The 16,328-nt window shown below is 39.9% G+C and overlaps 1 protein-coding gene across 5 annotated transcripts in view; it reads right to left on the reverse strand.

The window, feature by feature from the left end:
• The window catches only part of prkcaa (protein kinase C, alpha, a), a 213,890-nt gene that overhangs the window by 88,133 nt on the left and 109,429 nt on the right, over nt 1-16,328 (reverse strand). For all 5 annotated transcript variants that reach the window (XM_049568332.1, XM_049568323.1, XM_049568341.1 and 2 more), the window contains exons 4-5: nt 8,134-8,245; nt 6,710-6,838 (exon numbers count right to left, since the gene is read on the reverse strand). In XM_049568332.1, coding sequence (XP_049424289.1) covers nt 6,710-6,838; nt 8,134-8,245 — 241 coding nt within the window. The remainder of the gene's footprint in view (nt 1-6,709; nt 6,839-8,133; nt 8,246-16,328) is intronic.

Raw genomic sequence — 16,328 nt, forward strand, 5'->3', positions numbered from 1 at the left:
TGTGTCAATGCAGTGTGTGCAGATGCAGTGCTTGGCTTTCCTCGCTGGAACCCCCACTCCAATCATCTGCGGGTTGACCACTGGAGCCTGCCAGCAGATGATTGGAGCCGCTGGCAGCTCTGCTCACGGGCAGATTAGCAGAGAACTCTTGTGAGTACAGCACTGGTTGAAAAGAGCTGAAAATTCGATCAGCTGGTTAGTGGACGTGTTTTGATTGTGACTGACATTTTGGGTAGAAGTAATAAAAATCGCTGCTATAAACATTAAATGTCTGTTGAGTGTTGGGAATGATGGATGGTAGACAAAGTCATTAAATCACGTGATAATTTATCACTACACTTTTCATTTCATGTCCATTTTTACCCCTCCATTTTTCAATTCAAATTCAAATTTCATCACTTACACTATTAATTCCAAAGCAATTTCATCACTCCATCCTTGAGGCCATTTTCTTTAACTGATAAATGGCAATTTGTGTTGTAGATGATGAATGTAAGATGGGGAAGTTGATAAGACGTGGCTCTGTTTTCAACATATCACGACTGTTTTAATCAAATCAGCTTTAAATTAATCAAATCCCTTGATAACTTATCACTATATTTTGCATTTCCAATCCATGTTCACTGCTCTATTTTTCAATTTACATGCATTTTTATCAACTGGATTTTTATACATTTATTTCTGTTACTTTCACCCCTAGTACAGTTGACTCAGATGGTTCTAAAAACCCCTTTTAATTCCACACAGAGTAGTGGGAACTAGCAATTTGTGTCAACAGCTTCACCTTTGTTTCAGAGCAAATATGAACACTGCCGGGTTAAGTTATAAAAAATAATTGCTTTATTAACTGATTAAAATATGACCTAGTAATCTTCTGTGTTCAACGCGTGTAAACATAGACAACATTGTGGTTTACAGCAGCCAGCCTACAATTTGGAGGTATTTACTGATCATTAACCGCTAACTGAGCCCCGGCGTCGACAAACTATGCATGCACAATTACACAGTCAGAGTGTTCACACCCTAATAAAAGGATGATACTTGTGTGTTTGTGGAATGATACATCTGAAGGAGATGCAAAGTTCCCTCCTTCCAGCCATCCACCGCACCTCTTTCCTGATAAACGCTCTTCACCAGTGTAATACAATTCTGCTTGGCAGGCTGTCTGCAAGGCGTCTACAGCAGCTAATGTAATCCATGATACAATCTGGCCTGAGTGGGCTGGTCGTGCTGGTACAGCAGTTCTATACACACGCCTACACACACACACACACACACACACACACACACACAAGGAAAAGAGCACATGCAAATGATAACATGCAAGTTGTGTCCTCATCAGCAGTTGGCTACTATGTACCACAGGGGGGCAAGAGTCTGCAATATTGCAGGTGATAATGGTGATTTCCCATCCCTGGCGTACACACATTCATGCATACTGGCGCACATGAAATATGCATGGACTTTCACACATACTGTGCATCATTATCACGAGCTGACAACAGTCTGTGGCAGTGCACGGTTTAGCAAAAATGAAAGCAATGCTGGGCTGGAGGAAGATACAGCCAGAGACTGTGTGAAGAGGGTCAGTGTTAATAAAGCCATCTCATCCAGCAGGATATTGTGAGTTCTTGAATTTGATGCAGAGCAATGAGACTGAATGATAAAGCGAGAGGGAGGCAGGAGCAGAGAAGAGCCTATTTTGCAGTCTTCAGTGTAAACTAAATCCTGTTCATTCAAGAGTTTTGCACTTTACAGCAGGTTTTGTCACCTTGAAATTTAGTTATTCTTTTTTCAGTTCTACAACTGTGGACATTCCTCTGCCTCTAAATGCTAAGTAACACTGCTGCAGACCCTGCTACTTAATCCCAAGGAGAATACATCAGTATATATATATAACTGTATAATCTACACTGACTGCAAATACAGTACGTGACATATATTGGAGCAGATGACTGATCTGTGGGAGATAAATGCATATTAAGAGGTACCACCAGATGGAGAGGGAGACACCACGGTCTCAGCCTAAAATATCGCATAAATATTTGTGCATTATTTGACCAACTCAGTGTGCCTTGAAATGAGCTCAACTGGCGTTTAAACTGTTGTCACTGTTTAGGTATTTCCAACACTTGGCCATAAAAAGGTTTTATGGAGGCTAAATATTTATAAACTATTGTAAGACCCAGATATGATATTTACAACAACTAAAAGAAACACATTCTCTGGGAAAGTAAACTACTTTATGCAAGTGTGTTTGTGTAATACATACAGTTGAGGAAAGCAAACTTGCCAAAGGTGAGAGTCAGACATTTGGCGAGACCATGCACAATATTGGTCATAACCAATCATAATTAGTGCTTTATGTACCCATATATGTCCATCCTTTCCACCATTGGAGTTTGCCTTTTTTAGCTAAGACTAATGGAAAGTGCGATTAGCGTGAATGCAACACTGGAATCGGCTCAACTGTGTGCAACGATCCTAAATGCAAATATGGAGAGCAAACTTTCAGATAAAGAGCACAGAGAATGAGACAAACATGCACAAGTCATTATGTTCATTACTCAAATAAATGGTCCCTAACCTCGTGTTGTGTTAGGCATGCCTGCCCACATTCCCTCTGTTCATTCTAGTGATAATCTGATAAGTGAATAAGTCAGTGAAGTTCAGTGCCAGGGTCTTGTGATGCACTGACCTCTGTAAGCCAGCTAATTGAATGATTATGCGTTGGCTCCTTGCAGCCACTATTGTTGTAGCAGGTGTGCTAATGCAACAATACAGCCGGAGGGATTTACAGCATGCCTGGAAATACAAGGCAAAAGGGGCTCCTTTACAAAGACACGCTGTTGTACTGCACTGTTTCCCAAATAAACTCGTGCAACAAACACACACAGATAGTTTGCTGTATGTGCAGCATGCATATACAATTTTTAATTCATTTTATATAACAACCTAAAAGTTACTATTAACTATTGCTATGTCCTTTTACTAAATTTAAGCTGTATAATCTGCAACATGCACATACATTAGTGCATCATCACTGCTCCATTACCATATTAACTAGTGCAACCAGTCACTATTCATAACAGAGCCGCAGCCGCTCCAGTGAGGCAGCATTCTGCAGCAGCCATGTTGGACGACCGCAGCTCTTGCATTTTCAAAACTGACAACACTACACTCACAGCACCATCAACCAGACACTGTTCATTTTTGTGCTACTTTTAGCCACAGACTGAAATCGTCACAATAGATACATTTGACAGATTACGCCTGAAATGATCTCAGCTTAACCACAGCAGCCAGTCAGCCACTACTTGCTCTGAGAGGATTATTCAACACTGTCTGCAAAGTCAATAATTATGAACTGTCAAATAATTTGTTATTTATAAACTAAAATACTTAAGCCTACATGTAGTTGTATGTATCATTTGTATTCGGAAAGCAGCAAAGGAATGCAAAAGATGAATGAAAGTAGAGGAGAAACACATTAATCTACAGTAAAGTGTGGAAGCAATCTTTATCAAGAACATTAATGTATAGATTAGACATGATATGCACCTTATTTTAGAAAGCCTTACTCTTTTTTGGCTGTTCAGACAATATTAAGTGGCTGTAGAAGGATTTCTTAAGGATGTAAAAAGTCTCTGATGTATGACATCACCGCTGATTACATTACATTAAGTAAATGCTATTAATAGTATCTCATTACATCCTTTTTTCTGAGCTCGGCAGACAACGACCAGGTGTGTCTTTGAAACCGGAGGCATCAGTAATTAAAACGTTTGGCATAGCCAGTGATATGATCGTGCAGAATAGCCTTCTAATGAGTAATGGTAAGACAGCTGATTGTAAAGCCACGACCCCGCTCACAAGTAGAGCGCTCAGATCCCGTCTTTGTGAAATTCTGATGAGACATAAATGAATATATCAAGCGTTTAGTGTGCTTTGCAGAGACAATTCAGTTATGTCAGAAACTCCAGCCAGCACAGAAGCAAGTCGTGACTGTTTAAACAGGGTAACAACACGAGGCCCACGCAGCAGACCACACACCACTGCAGGATTACATATTTGGACTGGGATTGCCTTCCAAGTGTGTCGTAACAGTGAATTGCTTCTTATTGGAGAATGTTTAGCAGGAGCGGCTCTATCGATCTGTGCACCAAAAGGGAAAAGCCTTTGCAGCATACTAATAGATGATAGTTACAAGGCCAGCCATGCAGTTAGCAGTTAGATTCACTGCATCTGGGGCCGCCTAGATAGAGTACCTTTCCCTGATAGAGACCTTGCAAGCAAACTAACTCACCATATGGCACATTTCACAATGTATGTATTTGACAAAGTAATGGATTTGTTTAGCAAATTAACTGATTATGTCTATTTATACAGCCTAAGCAGATAACCCTCATCTTTTTATTTTATTCCAGTTATTTCCTGTTAATTCCAGTGGAAAGTATCCACTGGTATACAGGAATCAGAATCAGAGTTAAAGAAACAGTGTGTAAGATTTAGGGGATTTAGTGACATCTAGTGATGAGGACTGCAGATTGCAACCAGCTGAAACTTCTCCTTCAGTGTTTATCGTTCAGACGGTTTTTACTGGGAGCTGAATTATCCAGATATATTAAACAGACCACAGGTCTCATTTATAAACATTGCGTACACACAAAACGAGGCCTGAAAGAGGCGTACGCCACTTCCCATGCAAAAGTTGTGATCTATAAAAACAAACTTGTGCAGAATGTGCACATTTGTAGGGAAACTCTGACCCATGCGTATGAATATTTTACTGACAGGGGATATTAGCGACGCAGATGATGAGCTCTCACACATTTATTTTGCCTCATATGACACGTTACTTATACATCAACTTCATTAACGTTTAATCCGGTGGTGTTATTAGTGCTTGTGCTAGTGAGACACAATTTTTCTATAAACACCTTTCAGTTGTAAAAATCATAAGCTTACTCAAATATCACTCCCAATTCTGCTCATTATTTCATCGGCGCTGTCTCATCATCACATCCCCACCCTCACGGGCTCAAAAGAGAGCTGACACTCAGGGTCAGCAGTGGAGCACACATCAAATAGCAATAAATAAATGCCAAACAGAACATCAACAGTTTCCAATAATATCTTCCAGTACTGTATATATATCAACAAGTACAATTTAAGTTTTCAGATAGTTTTTGCGTGTAAAATCACTGCGGCGAACACAAGTGTGTAAGCACAGAGCGCACTGGAGACATTGCGGTGGCTGTCACACACTTCTCCTCACCACCTGCATTATTTTGAGTCCTATTCATAATGCAAGCCAAGACAAACATAAATAAATAAATTGTGTTCACCTATCAAACTTTCATCTTTACATGATATCCCAGGGTCAGGGATACACTGATTGTCATGATCATTTTTGCACATTGTCAGTCTAAATGCTGTAGACATATAAACACCGCAGTGACACTTGGTTGTTGCCGTGATTCACTGGTCAAGTCCCATTGATCAGCAGGCTCATTTCCGTGCATTAACCTTGACAAGGTGCTTTGCATTGACCATTTATTATAGTTGAATGTGGGCATGTAGAGGGCAGGATATGAGGCTGATCCACGTGCCGACAATTCCAAGTTAATTTGGGATTGATAAAAGGACACTGTGCACTGTCAGGCGTACGCATAATTTTATTAATCATGACATTTTCTGGCACACACCATTTTCTGCTTTTGTCCACACGTACACTTTTAATATAAATCCTACACACTGTTTTATGCATGCGACCCCAGGTGATTAAAACCAGTAAAAACACTGAATAAAGCTGTTTCATGTTACAAATCAGCATTTCTCCTACGCTGTTTGGCTCACCAGAGACAGGCCACTGGCCAAACACCTGCTTATGTGTGCTCATCTTTTCTCTCAGAAAAGAGTCAGACGTTCACAAGGTTTTTACCATGAGCTGAATTATCCAGAGGTCTCTTTCTCTCCAAAACAAATGGACCCAGTGATTTAAACTAGTAAAAGCACTGAATAAAGCAGTTTAACATAACATTTTATGCTCTCATCATGGAGGGGCTGCTAACTATGGTGGCCAATGCAAAAACATAAATGGCTCCATCTAAAGCCAGCGTTTGATTTCCCCATATTGGGCTACTGTAGAAAAATGATGGTGCAGCATGGCAATCTCTGTAGAAGAGAACCCACTCCCTATGTAGATGTAAACGTCTCATTCTGGTTACAAAAACGATTCTTATTTTCCGGACGATTAAGCATGAAAGAAAACTTATTATATCACATTCCATTTCTGTCGATATATCCCCCTAAATCCTGCACACTGGACCTTTAAGGCAGAGTTAATGGTGAGCAGGGTTCATTTCAGAAGTAATGGCAGCAGGGGACTGAAAGCAAATGCCTGTGTGAAATTTAACAGTCTGGGTTTATGGACAAAAAAAGGCAAAGTGTTGAAATTGATCCAGGTTTCACAACTGAAATAGAACAAAAGCGTCTGCTACCACCAACATCCTCATCTCAGCCTACCTGCAGTGACACAAACACACACACACACACACACACACACACACACACATAGACAGAAACGCATCTTCATCAAGCATCTGCCATAAACACACATCAACCAGTTCAGGCGCTTCACACCTTGCATTTTATAAGCCCATTCAATCCAGTGTGTGCGAACAGAGAGGGGCAGACAGAGGCCTACCTGTGACCTGCAGCTTATCCGCAGTGACCTCACACTTGAGGTAAACACGCCCCCTCCTTTCAGTGTGATCGGTTCCACACAGGCTGGGCACGTTCATAACACACTGCTTGTGGACGTTCATATCGCAGGCTGGAGGGACAGAGAGAGGAGATAAAAGACATTAGTGAAGAGGACTTTACATAGATCAAGATTAGCTTTTTCTCTTGATGCATATCAATTCAAAGTGAATGGCTCAGGGCTTCCTTAGAGCTGACTGAAATACAGATGCTGCTGTACATGAACATGCTACTGACAGCAACTTATTTATTTGTGGATTATATAAGATTTTCATGCATTTGTGTATTTTTAACACATTCTTTTTGTTATTAAAATAGTTATGATCTATAAGTAATGAAGATATCATATTACAGTATGTTATAAAAACAAATGTGTGCAGCCTCCTATGGCTTAATGTTCAAATACAGTAAGCTGCTTTTTCCTCGAGATTTACTTTATCTATATGAGGACAGCTTTCAATTTCGTTCATGTATCATAAACATTTGGCACAATATTAAGGCATGTTTTTTTTGGAAAGCTCTGTGAGGGAGGAGATAACAAGGTTATGACCCAGATTCAGCCCCCGTGATGTCATGCATACATGGCATGTGTGTCTGCCAGCTGAACCACCCTGTCATAGATTTGGAGCAGTTCCCAACGGTTACATCATCATGCCAACAAGTCAGTAGGTGAGTGAATAATAATTTTAAAGACTGGCTATGTTGCTAACTTATGCAGCTCACCAGTGCTTGGATATAATACAGTGCAATCTTATTGTTGTGTGATTAGAGGCGCAATTGATCTGCCAAAATAATTTGCCGCTCCACGTCTCTATTTATGTACACCCCGGAGCAATCATTATGCATAACTGGTGGTCTGTAGCAGGTGGAGGATAATGTATTTAGGAGCTCATTAAGGCATTCAGACTAATCCACTAACACAAGATTAAAGGGAAGAAGAGTGAGGGAGGGAGGGATATTAATAAAGACTCTGTAAAGCTTTTGATAGCAGGCCTATTCAGAGTGCAGGGAACATAGCTGCAGACTGAAAATAGACAATGTGTGATTTTAATGAGTGAAAGTGAAGGAGGAAGGGAAACACAAAGGCCTATGATATTCAGTGAGGAGGAACAATAGGCTTGTTTTATTCAGGACATGATGCTGAAAAACTGGCAGTAAAAGAGAATATCGTGTGCCACGTTATTTTCCTGTGCATGCCATACTTGTGCCTAATTGACCTGTACAACAGAGCAGTGCAGGACTAAGTTTCCTGCTTCAGTGTTTGACCACCAACTTTAGGCCCTACACCACTTGATACACGGAACTGACATTATAAAATAATTGAGGACATATGATACCGCTGAGTGAGATATCAAATGAAGTACTCACAGTCGCACTTCATGCCCTGGTGGATGAGGCCATACAGCAGAGAGCCACAGTGGTCGCAGAAGGTGGGGCTCCCATAGGTGTGGATCTTGAACTTGTGCTTCGTTCTGGGATCCTGGAAAAATCAAAAGACAAATAGAGCCATAAAAAATGAATAAAATGATGACATGACTGTAAATGCAAACCAATTACCAATAGGGCTGGGTATCAGTACTAACTTTAAGATACTGATCAGAATTACCCAGTACCAAGCGGTACTATTGAAACTTCTTAGTTCAAATGATACCTGGATTTGATCCTTTCTGTAATCAGATCTAGAAACAAATGGCTATTTGTATGGATTTGGTCGCAACCAATCGCCAAAAGTAATCTTCATTGCATTTTGTGATTGGCCCACTATTACAGCAGCTACAACCTCTACAGGGTGTGGTGTCCTGTAGTCAAGCATAGTGTATTCAACGGAGCTGGCAAGTGCGTGTGCTGAGATGCCACCAAAATGTTTGAAAGTATGACTATACTACACACCTGTGGTGTTTGGTGCCATTTTGGTTCAAGTAAAATGCCACCAGAAGTAATCACTGAGTCATCACTATTAAAGCTACTCTTACCTTTCTTGCATTTCACACAGCACTTAGAAAAAAATTATTGGAACATCCACAACTCCAGCCTCCCTCCAAAGTCCCATCCTCCTCCTCCTGCAACTCCACCTCCCTCCAAAGGCCTACTCCCCCCTCCTCCATTACGTCCTCATTAAGTCTATGACAGACTCAACCGGAGTCAGTGATGACGAATGAGTTTTAGAATAAGGTTACAGTGCTAACGTTAGATAGTAGCGTTAACATTACTAGTAAGTGAAAACGCACAAGGAAGATAACGTTAATGTTTCAGAGGCTACGCTACAGTAGGCTAACGTTAGCCATTAGCAACTGCAACATATAGCAACATATATAACATTACAGCCTGTGTTACATTAGTAGACTCACAAGTCAGTCTTGAGACGCTTTGCTTAGCTAAAGACTGATGTCTGTCTCCCTGATTTTGTGTTTATATGGGCGGATACAATTTCAGAGTTTAAAAAAAAAACTCCCTACGTTGCAGAACCAATAGTAAATCCGCAGGGCGGTCCTTCAATGGTTCGCTGAACTCTTGTGCTCATAAACACAGTCCGACTGCGTTAAAAGTTTTAAACAAAGTCGCTGTAAGTCCTTCATTTCCACAATCTTGTGGACTGAGCACACGTTTGATAAAACAGAGTTAAATCTCTCGGCATCCTTTTTCAAGCTCTCTGTGTGTTTGTGTCCTTGAGGACGAGAAAAGGAGGAGCGCACATTTCCAGGAGGGCGTGTCCTTTTAAAAAAAAATGCAAGAGGCGTTGCTTTGTTGCCGGCCGTTTTCTCCGGTGTGTTAAACACACTTTAGAAAGGAGTGTCCCCAGACTATCAGAAGGCAGAGATCTGAGTGTCTGGTGGCGAGACTATTACATTAGAGGCAAACTAAGATGTTACGCAAGCGGTTACATCAGTCGGAGGCCTCCACGTGGGGAAGACAGACAGGACGCTTGGCCAATCATTGCATTCTGATTGGTCGGAGTTTTCTTAGAACCATATGAGAATGGTATAACTATGAGTTTTTATCACTGGTGGAATTCACTTACATGTTAGTGTGCCATCAGCTTATTAGTAGCATTTTAACCTAAACAAAGAAAAGCCTAAAATTTCCAGAAAGGTAAGTGTCGCTTTAATCAACAACAACCCAAACCATCTGTATAGATGATGGTCATTTAGTGCTGGAGGACAATGCTAACAGGTCTTATCATAATTAAAAATATTTCACAATATTTATCATATTTATTTAAGACCCCCTATTCAGTCTATTTAAATGCAATATACTGTGTATACATATACTACATAGTTTAAAACTAGGGTTGGACAATTTATTGATATATCAATATTGTGATATGAAACTAGATATCATAATATCTTAAGTGTTGTCTTGTTTAGCTGTTCTATTATTTATCTTTACCCACTTAATATATAGCTATTGGCAAGTGCAAGTTATAGTTATTAGCAAGTCAATTACTTTAAGGTCTGAGAGCACATGCTGTTTCTGTAACTTCAACACTGGAAACTAGGAAGTAAAAAGAAACACTGATTCATAACAATGCATTGATTCAAAGCTGGGAAGCCGACTGCAATAAGAGTTTAAATGATTAAAATCGCCTTAGGTGTTTCTCAACACTGGAACATTGTCTGATGACACCACAAAGAGAAATGGTTTTAATAATTGTTTTGAACAGTCTGACTTTCCACTCTGCAGAAGATGCTGACAAAATATATACAGACATGAAAATAAATGTTTTTTGATTTTGTGCCTTATTGTGCTTATGGTTTGTTAATTTCAGTTATTTCCTGTCTTTCACATTTGAAAAGCTGTCACACTGTTTGGAGGAACAAAAACAGTGTAATTGCATCGTGTGGCAAGTAGAACGCAAGAAAGAAATGTTAATCAGAATAATTCAGTGACATACAATGTTCTGTATATGGGATGGAAGAAAATCATTTTATTGTTGAGGGCCATAAGTTCAAAAATATCTATCCTGCGAAAATGACTTCATCCTTTATCCTCTGACACTCACACGTTAATGAAGGAAAAACAGAAGTGGAAATCAACCTACTGCATCACAGGTCACCACTGTGTGTCACGAAAAATGGGATCCACTCAGCAGACAATTTGTTGCTGATTGCCAACTGACCGCAATCACCACTTCTCTTCTTTACTTATAGAACTTCAAATGGTAGCCAATCAATCTGTAACAGCCGTTTATTAAACCATTGTTTTGGGGTTGTCTGTCCGTCATCATCTTTTTTTATCTTTTTTTGTCCTTTTTGGTCTTGTAATTTAAAGATACTTATTTAATTGCTTATTGGTATTGTTTGATCATTGTATTGTGATTATTGCTTGTTTGGCTGATATAGCCATTATATAAGATTTACCTTTAGAGTGATTACACTTTTTTCATGTCATTATTTATCTGAATGTTTACATAGGTATTTATACTCGATCTGTTCAAGCTTTTTTGATCAGTCACTGTTGAGATAGTTTTTGATGTATTAAGGATAGTCATCTGATTATTTTAATTTTAATTTAATTGGATTGTAGGCTCAGCATACCTATTGCCCACTCTTTGTATTGTCTTTACATCTTGTTCTGTGGATCTTTGGGTCCGACTGGTTGATTGACTGATTCATGCCAGCTGGTGTGATTCAGCAAGGTCCTGTCTGTTAGATATGTGGGCTATACCCACTTTGTGCATTAACGCTGAAGAAAGCCAAATGCTGAAACACGTCCGTTTGTGATACTGCTGTGTGTTATTAAAAGACTGATATATATGATATTTGTGAGTGCTGACATTTGGATTTATTTAGTTTGTCCGTCATCATTGCCAGCAACCAAGTGAGAATGGAGCTGTTTGTGCTAAATGGGCTTTAGCATTAGATTAAAAGGCAGGGAGTTTAGTTAACTGCAATTCCATGATTCATTTTTAAGCACGCATAATACAGCCAAGGATTACTGTGCACTTGAAGATCTACCCCAATAAAGCGTGGTGTGGAAAAAACACACACTATTAAATATCCTCAGTTATTACCACACCGAAAAAGACACTGATATCTCAAACTGCAGAACAACAGAATGTATGCACTGGACAATCTAAGAAGTCACCTCTCTCATGTACTGTTTTCCTTTTGGCTGGTCAGTAAATGGTTTGTGCACATGTGTGTAGTCATCAAAGACATCAGAGCTGCTCATTCATCACTGGCCTCCTGTTATCGCAGTTCATTGCTCCAGGCACTCTACATAAATATTATAATAGTGTGAAAAACACTAGAGTTCAATGCAGAGTGCACTGAGCATGAGTGTGTAACTGGGCAGTATAGGAGCTGTTGGTTGCAAGAGGCTGAATCATGTCTCTGTAAAGATAATACATTGCTTCTGCCATGTTAGACTTCTTTTTCCTACATGCAGGATGAAGTCCAGTTTAGATTTTGGTTGTTTGGTTGTTATTGTTCTCACATTATCAAAAACTATTTGCATGTTCACCTGGATGTTTTGCCGACAAAATGTGTGTCTCTTATGAAGAGCATGTCCACAATACCAAGGAAAGACATCCATTTGCCAGTCAGATGTAGCAGGTGATACTGTTATGCATTAATTCAATCAGTGGATTCTTCGTAGAGCAGCCACATCAGTAGCCCCACACCAAACATGGCAGTAATGTATGACATTAATGGGAGAGCATAACACAGAGGAGTTATCACTCAGTTGGGCTAGGTCTCTATACTAGGGGCCCTTGTGTTTTATGGTCAGAATATTTGGTGGAAGAAACTGTGCTTGATGTTTCTGACATTCAGCTATGAGCACAAATTGAGTGGGGGTGTAATGGGAGAATCTGAGAGAGCTAAAAAGCCAATACAAGAGACAAATATAACAAGTGTGTTGTAATGTCAGAAAGAGGTAAGCTTTCTACAACATGTAGGTCATGGGAAGTGTTTGAGGCAGACTGAGGAGTGAGTTATGTGTTAGGACTCACCTGCTGTAATCTGTCATCAGTTAATGCCTTCCAAAAATGTGGGACTAGGCAAGGGTGGCTAATATTTTATCACCCATCCCTCCAGATTGGTAATTGTGTTTTAATGTTGCTTAAGTGAGCATGTAAAACAGGCTGGAATCTCTTCTGGCAGATTCACACTGGGACCCAAATCACAGTCAGGCTACATGATTGCATCATCCCTTAAGCATGTAATATTAATGCCATCAAATATGTTTTGATAACTTGAATAATTAAAGACTCCAGGGTATACTGGAGTCGATAAAGCACCCTCAAGTGTATGAGCTAAGGGTTAAGAGTTTTAATTTAGCTTTTGGATAATAGTGCTTGATAACAAATTTCTATTTTTGTCGTGAATTTAATCTATGACATCAAGGGAGGAGGGATGCGATTAATCCACATACTGTAAATGTCTTTTCTATTAGAATTCAGTGTATACTATTATCACAAGATTAACAAAATGAATACAACTGTAAAACTTGCTGATATACACAGTATACTGTCACTGTTATGTGGACTGGACTTGTATTGTAAGACAGCACTAATAAAACAATCCATCTCTTGTGTTTCGTTTGCATTTGTTATTCCTGAAAACAGGCCCTGGAATTTGCATGGCTTCCTTCCCCACACACAAGTAAATGCACAACTCATTTTTTTATCAGGTGCTCATCCCCACTGGCTGTGCCACCATCCATTATTAATTTGGATAATTTGGATACTCAAATCAAGGAAGAAAGAGTACAATTTCTATACAGTCAAAACAGTCAGAGATGCGGGAAGAAAAAGCAATGCTATGACGGGAAGTGCTTCAGTGGTGGAGATAAATTAAGCTGTTAACACAAAGCGGCAACCTCCAGGAGTGAGCTATGAAGCCAGCGCAGAGGTGCCAAAAAATTAAGTCCCTGTAATGGCCACCTGAGAGTGGTTTCAAAAGTGAGTCAGTCCCCTTAGACCCCCAAGTTAAAATGCCCAACTTAAGTGGTGCAAAAATTGGTGTTGGTCTCTATAGCTAATTTCAACATTCATGACACTTGTACAGGGGCTGAATTTTTATATACCTCACCCATTTAAATGTTTTTAAGGCTTAAAGTTACACATAATTAAGAGCGTGGATGCTTTGAGTGACAGTTGGGTGCCATCCGATGACAAGTTGCTACGACAGCGACAAAGCTTGTTAAGTAACCCTAGATACACACAGTATAGGTGTAGCCCTAGCTGTGTCTATTTCAGTGTATTTTCAGTTTATGAAAGTTAACTGTAACATTTGGTCGCCTAACAAAAGTCTTGTTCAGCGTCTGGTTGCGTTCAAATATCTTGTAAGAAGTCGAAAGTTCAGTTTTTCCAGTATGTGCATTTTCTTTTAATGGTTTTAGCATTAGCATTATCACACTTAATCATCGACTGCAAATGCATCGCGCTAACCAGCCCTGTGTCTCAAATCACGTACTTCTGTACTTACACTTAATATTTTGAGTGCATAACTGTGTTCACACTGAGAAGTATGGAAAAAATGCGGTGCATTATGAGTACCCGAATGGTGCACTCAAAACGGTCAAGAAGTTGAGTGTGGAATTTTGGACACTTCTCGCCCTCAATGGTCGCCATTGTATAAATACATGTGTTTTTTGCACTAAGCACCACTATACTGTTGTCAGGTATTAGCCAGCAGTAGGTTTATTGGGTTAATTTAGCAGTCTGTAATGATTTGGTACCGCGAACGATAACGTGATGCTAATACTAGTTTGCTAGCTAGTTAATTTGCAGTCGTCATTTCCGGTGAGTGCACAACGGCCGTGTTTGGTTTGAGACAACTACCCTGTCGAAATTTGCGCACTACGCCAATAAGTACATAGCGCACATAGTATACTACATAGAAGTGTACTAACGGAAGTACGCAATTTGAGACACAGCACAGGTTAGCAGCTAGCATTAGGGTTAGCTTCCCCCTCTCGTCCAAATATGGTCACTTCTGACTTCAAACATCCAAGATGGTGGTAGTCAAAATGCCAAACTTCAGGATTCAAAATGGAAGTCCACAAACAGTTGTGTGACGTCACGGAGGCTACGTCCATCATTTTGATTCTGTGTATGGTTAACACATCGAGGGACGTTTCAGTGGACTGAGCAGTATCAATAGTGTGGCTTTAACTGAAGATAGTACCTTCAGCAATCCTTGTGATCTGCAAACGCTTTAATTCAGCTCCAAAACCAAAGGTAACATTCATATGCTGGGTCCTTTCCATTTGGCACTCCGTCCATCTCTGCAGTACATTTACAATTCAGTAACATATGGTGTCAAAATAAATAAATGGCACAGGTTGCAGACTACCTTAAGTACATATCCGTGGGTGTTAAGTAAAGCCAAACGTTTTTTGATGTGATCTGTTGAACAAGCAGAACCAGTCATTTATTCTTTTGTACACTGAGCAGTAAATGAAAAAGAGAGGATAAGCCAGCGCAAACATACAGCATGAAGCATATGTTTGAATGAAGTATGGCCCACATGGCAAATGTTACTGTTATTATATTTAGATACCACTTAAAGGTAAGTGGCATAGTGCCAATTGATTACAATGCCACTGCAGCCCTTACATTATACATTGTAGGGCCCTGTCACGTGCATACATTTATTCATTCATTCATCTCATGCACTCAACCTGCAGCTTACGAAGCACTCTCCTCTGAAAACTGGAGGACTGCCACTTTTCCAAGCGCTTGTTCAAAGTGCTTTTCTGCTCCTTCTCAAATTGTGCTGTACTGTAAATCTCTTTCAGAGTAGGAATCTGTTTAAGTGGATTTACATTGAGAACATTATCCAGGCTGGTCCGTTTTTTGAAAGAACACCTGTTTTGTATTCTCTACAAACAGGAAAGTTTTATTCTACCAGGGAAGAGAACAATGTTTTTTTCTATATCTTGAGACATACAAATGAGAAAAGAATGAACAGAGCTTGACCCAAGAGAAATAAATCATCAGCAAGGAGAGCAGGATGGCATATAACTCAGTGAGAGCTGACAGTATCACACAGTCAGGCGCCACAGTGATCAATAGTGCTGTTTGCCATTTCAGTCAGTTTGACACTGGTCTCTGGACTAATGCAACAGAGCCTCATTCAGGCTCCTCAGATCTTGCTTGCAATCTGCCATTCCCTGCCTGTCAGCCCACAGAGGCTTTATACCTTTATAGGACAAAGAGAAATGCTTCCTTTGTCTGTCTTTCAGCTGTCTGCACATGTACCTGATAGATATATGTAGTCCACTTCTGAAACAGAGCTGATTACATTTCAGCTGAAATAGACACCCTTAAATACTTCATTCTAATGCCCTATATTGAATTCACATTAACATAAAAGCCAAATGTTAAAGGGACAGTAGGTAATCCATTACTTTTTTCCCTATTGTACACCAAGAAATTCAGACATCATGTTGGACACAGCTTGCAGAATCTAATGCTGAAAACAGACCAGGAAGTGACTTTTTGAAATGCAGAGAATCTCAGCCAAGATGAAGTAATCACTGAATCATCACAATTAATCAACAACAACCCAAACCATCTGTATGAATGACGGCCATTTAGTGCCGAGGGACAAAAA

The sequence above is a fragment of the Epinephelus fuscoguttatus genome, linkage group LG3 (assembly GCF_011397635.1).
Source record: "Epinephelus fuscoguttatus linkage group LG3, E.fuscoguttatus.final_Chr_v1".
NCBI classification, from domain to species: domain Eukaryota; kingdom Metazoa; phylum Chordata; class Actinopteri; order Perciformes; family Serranidae; genus Epinephelus; species Epinephelus fuscoguttatus.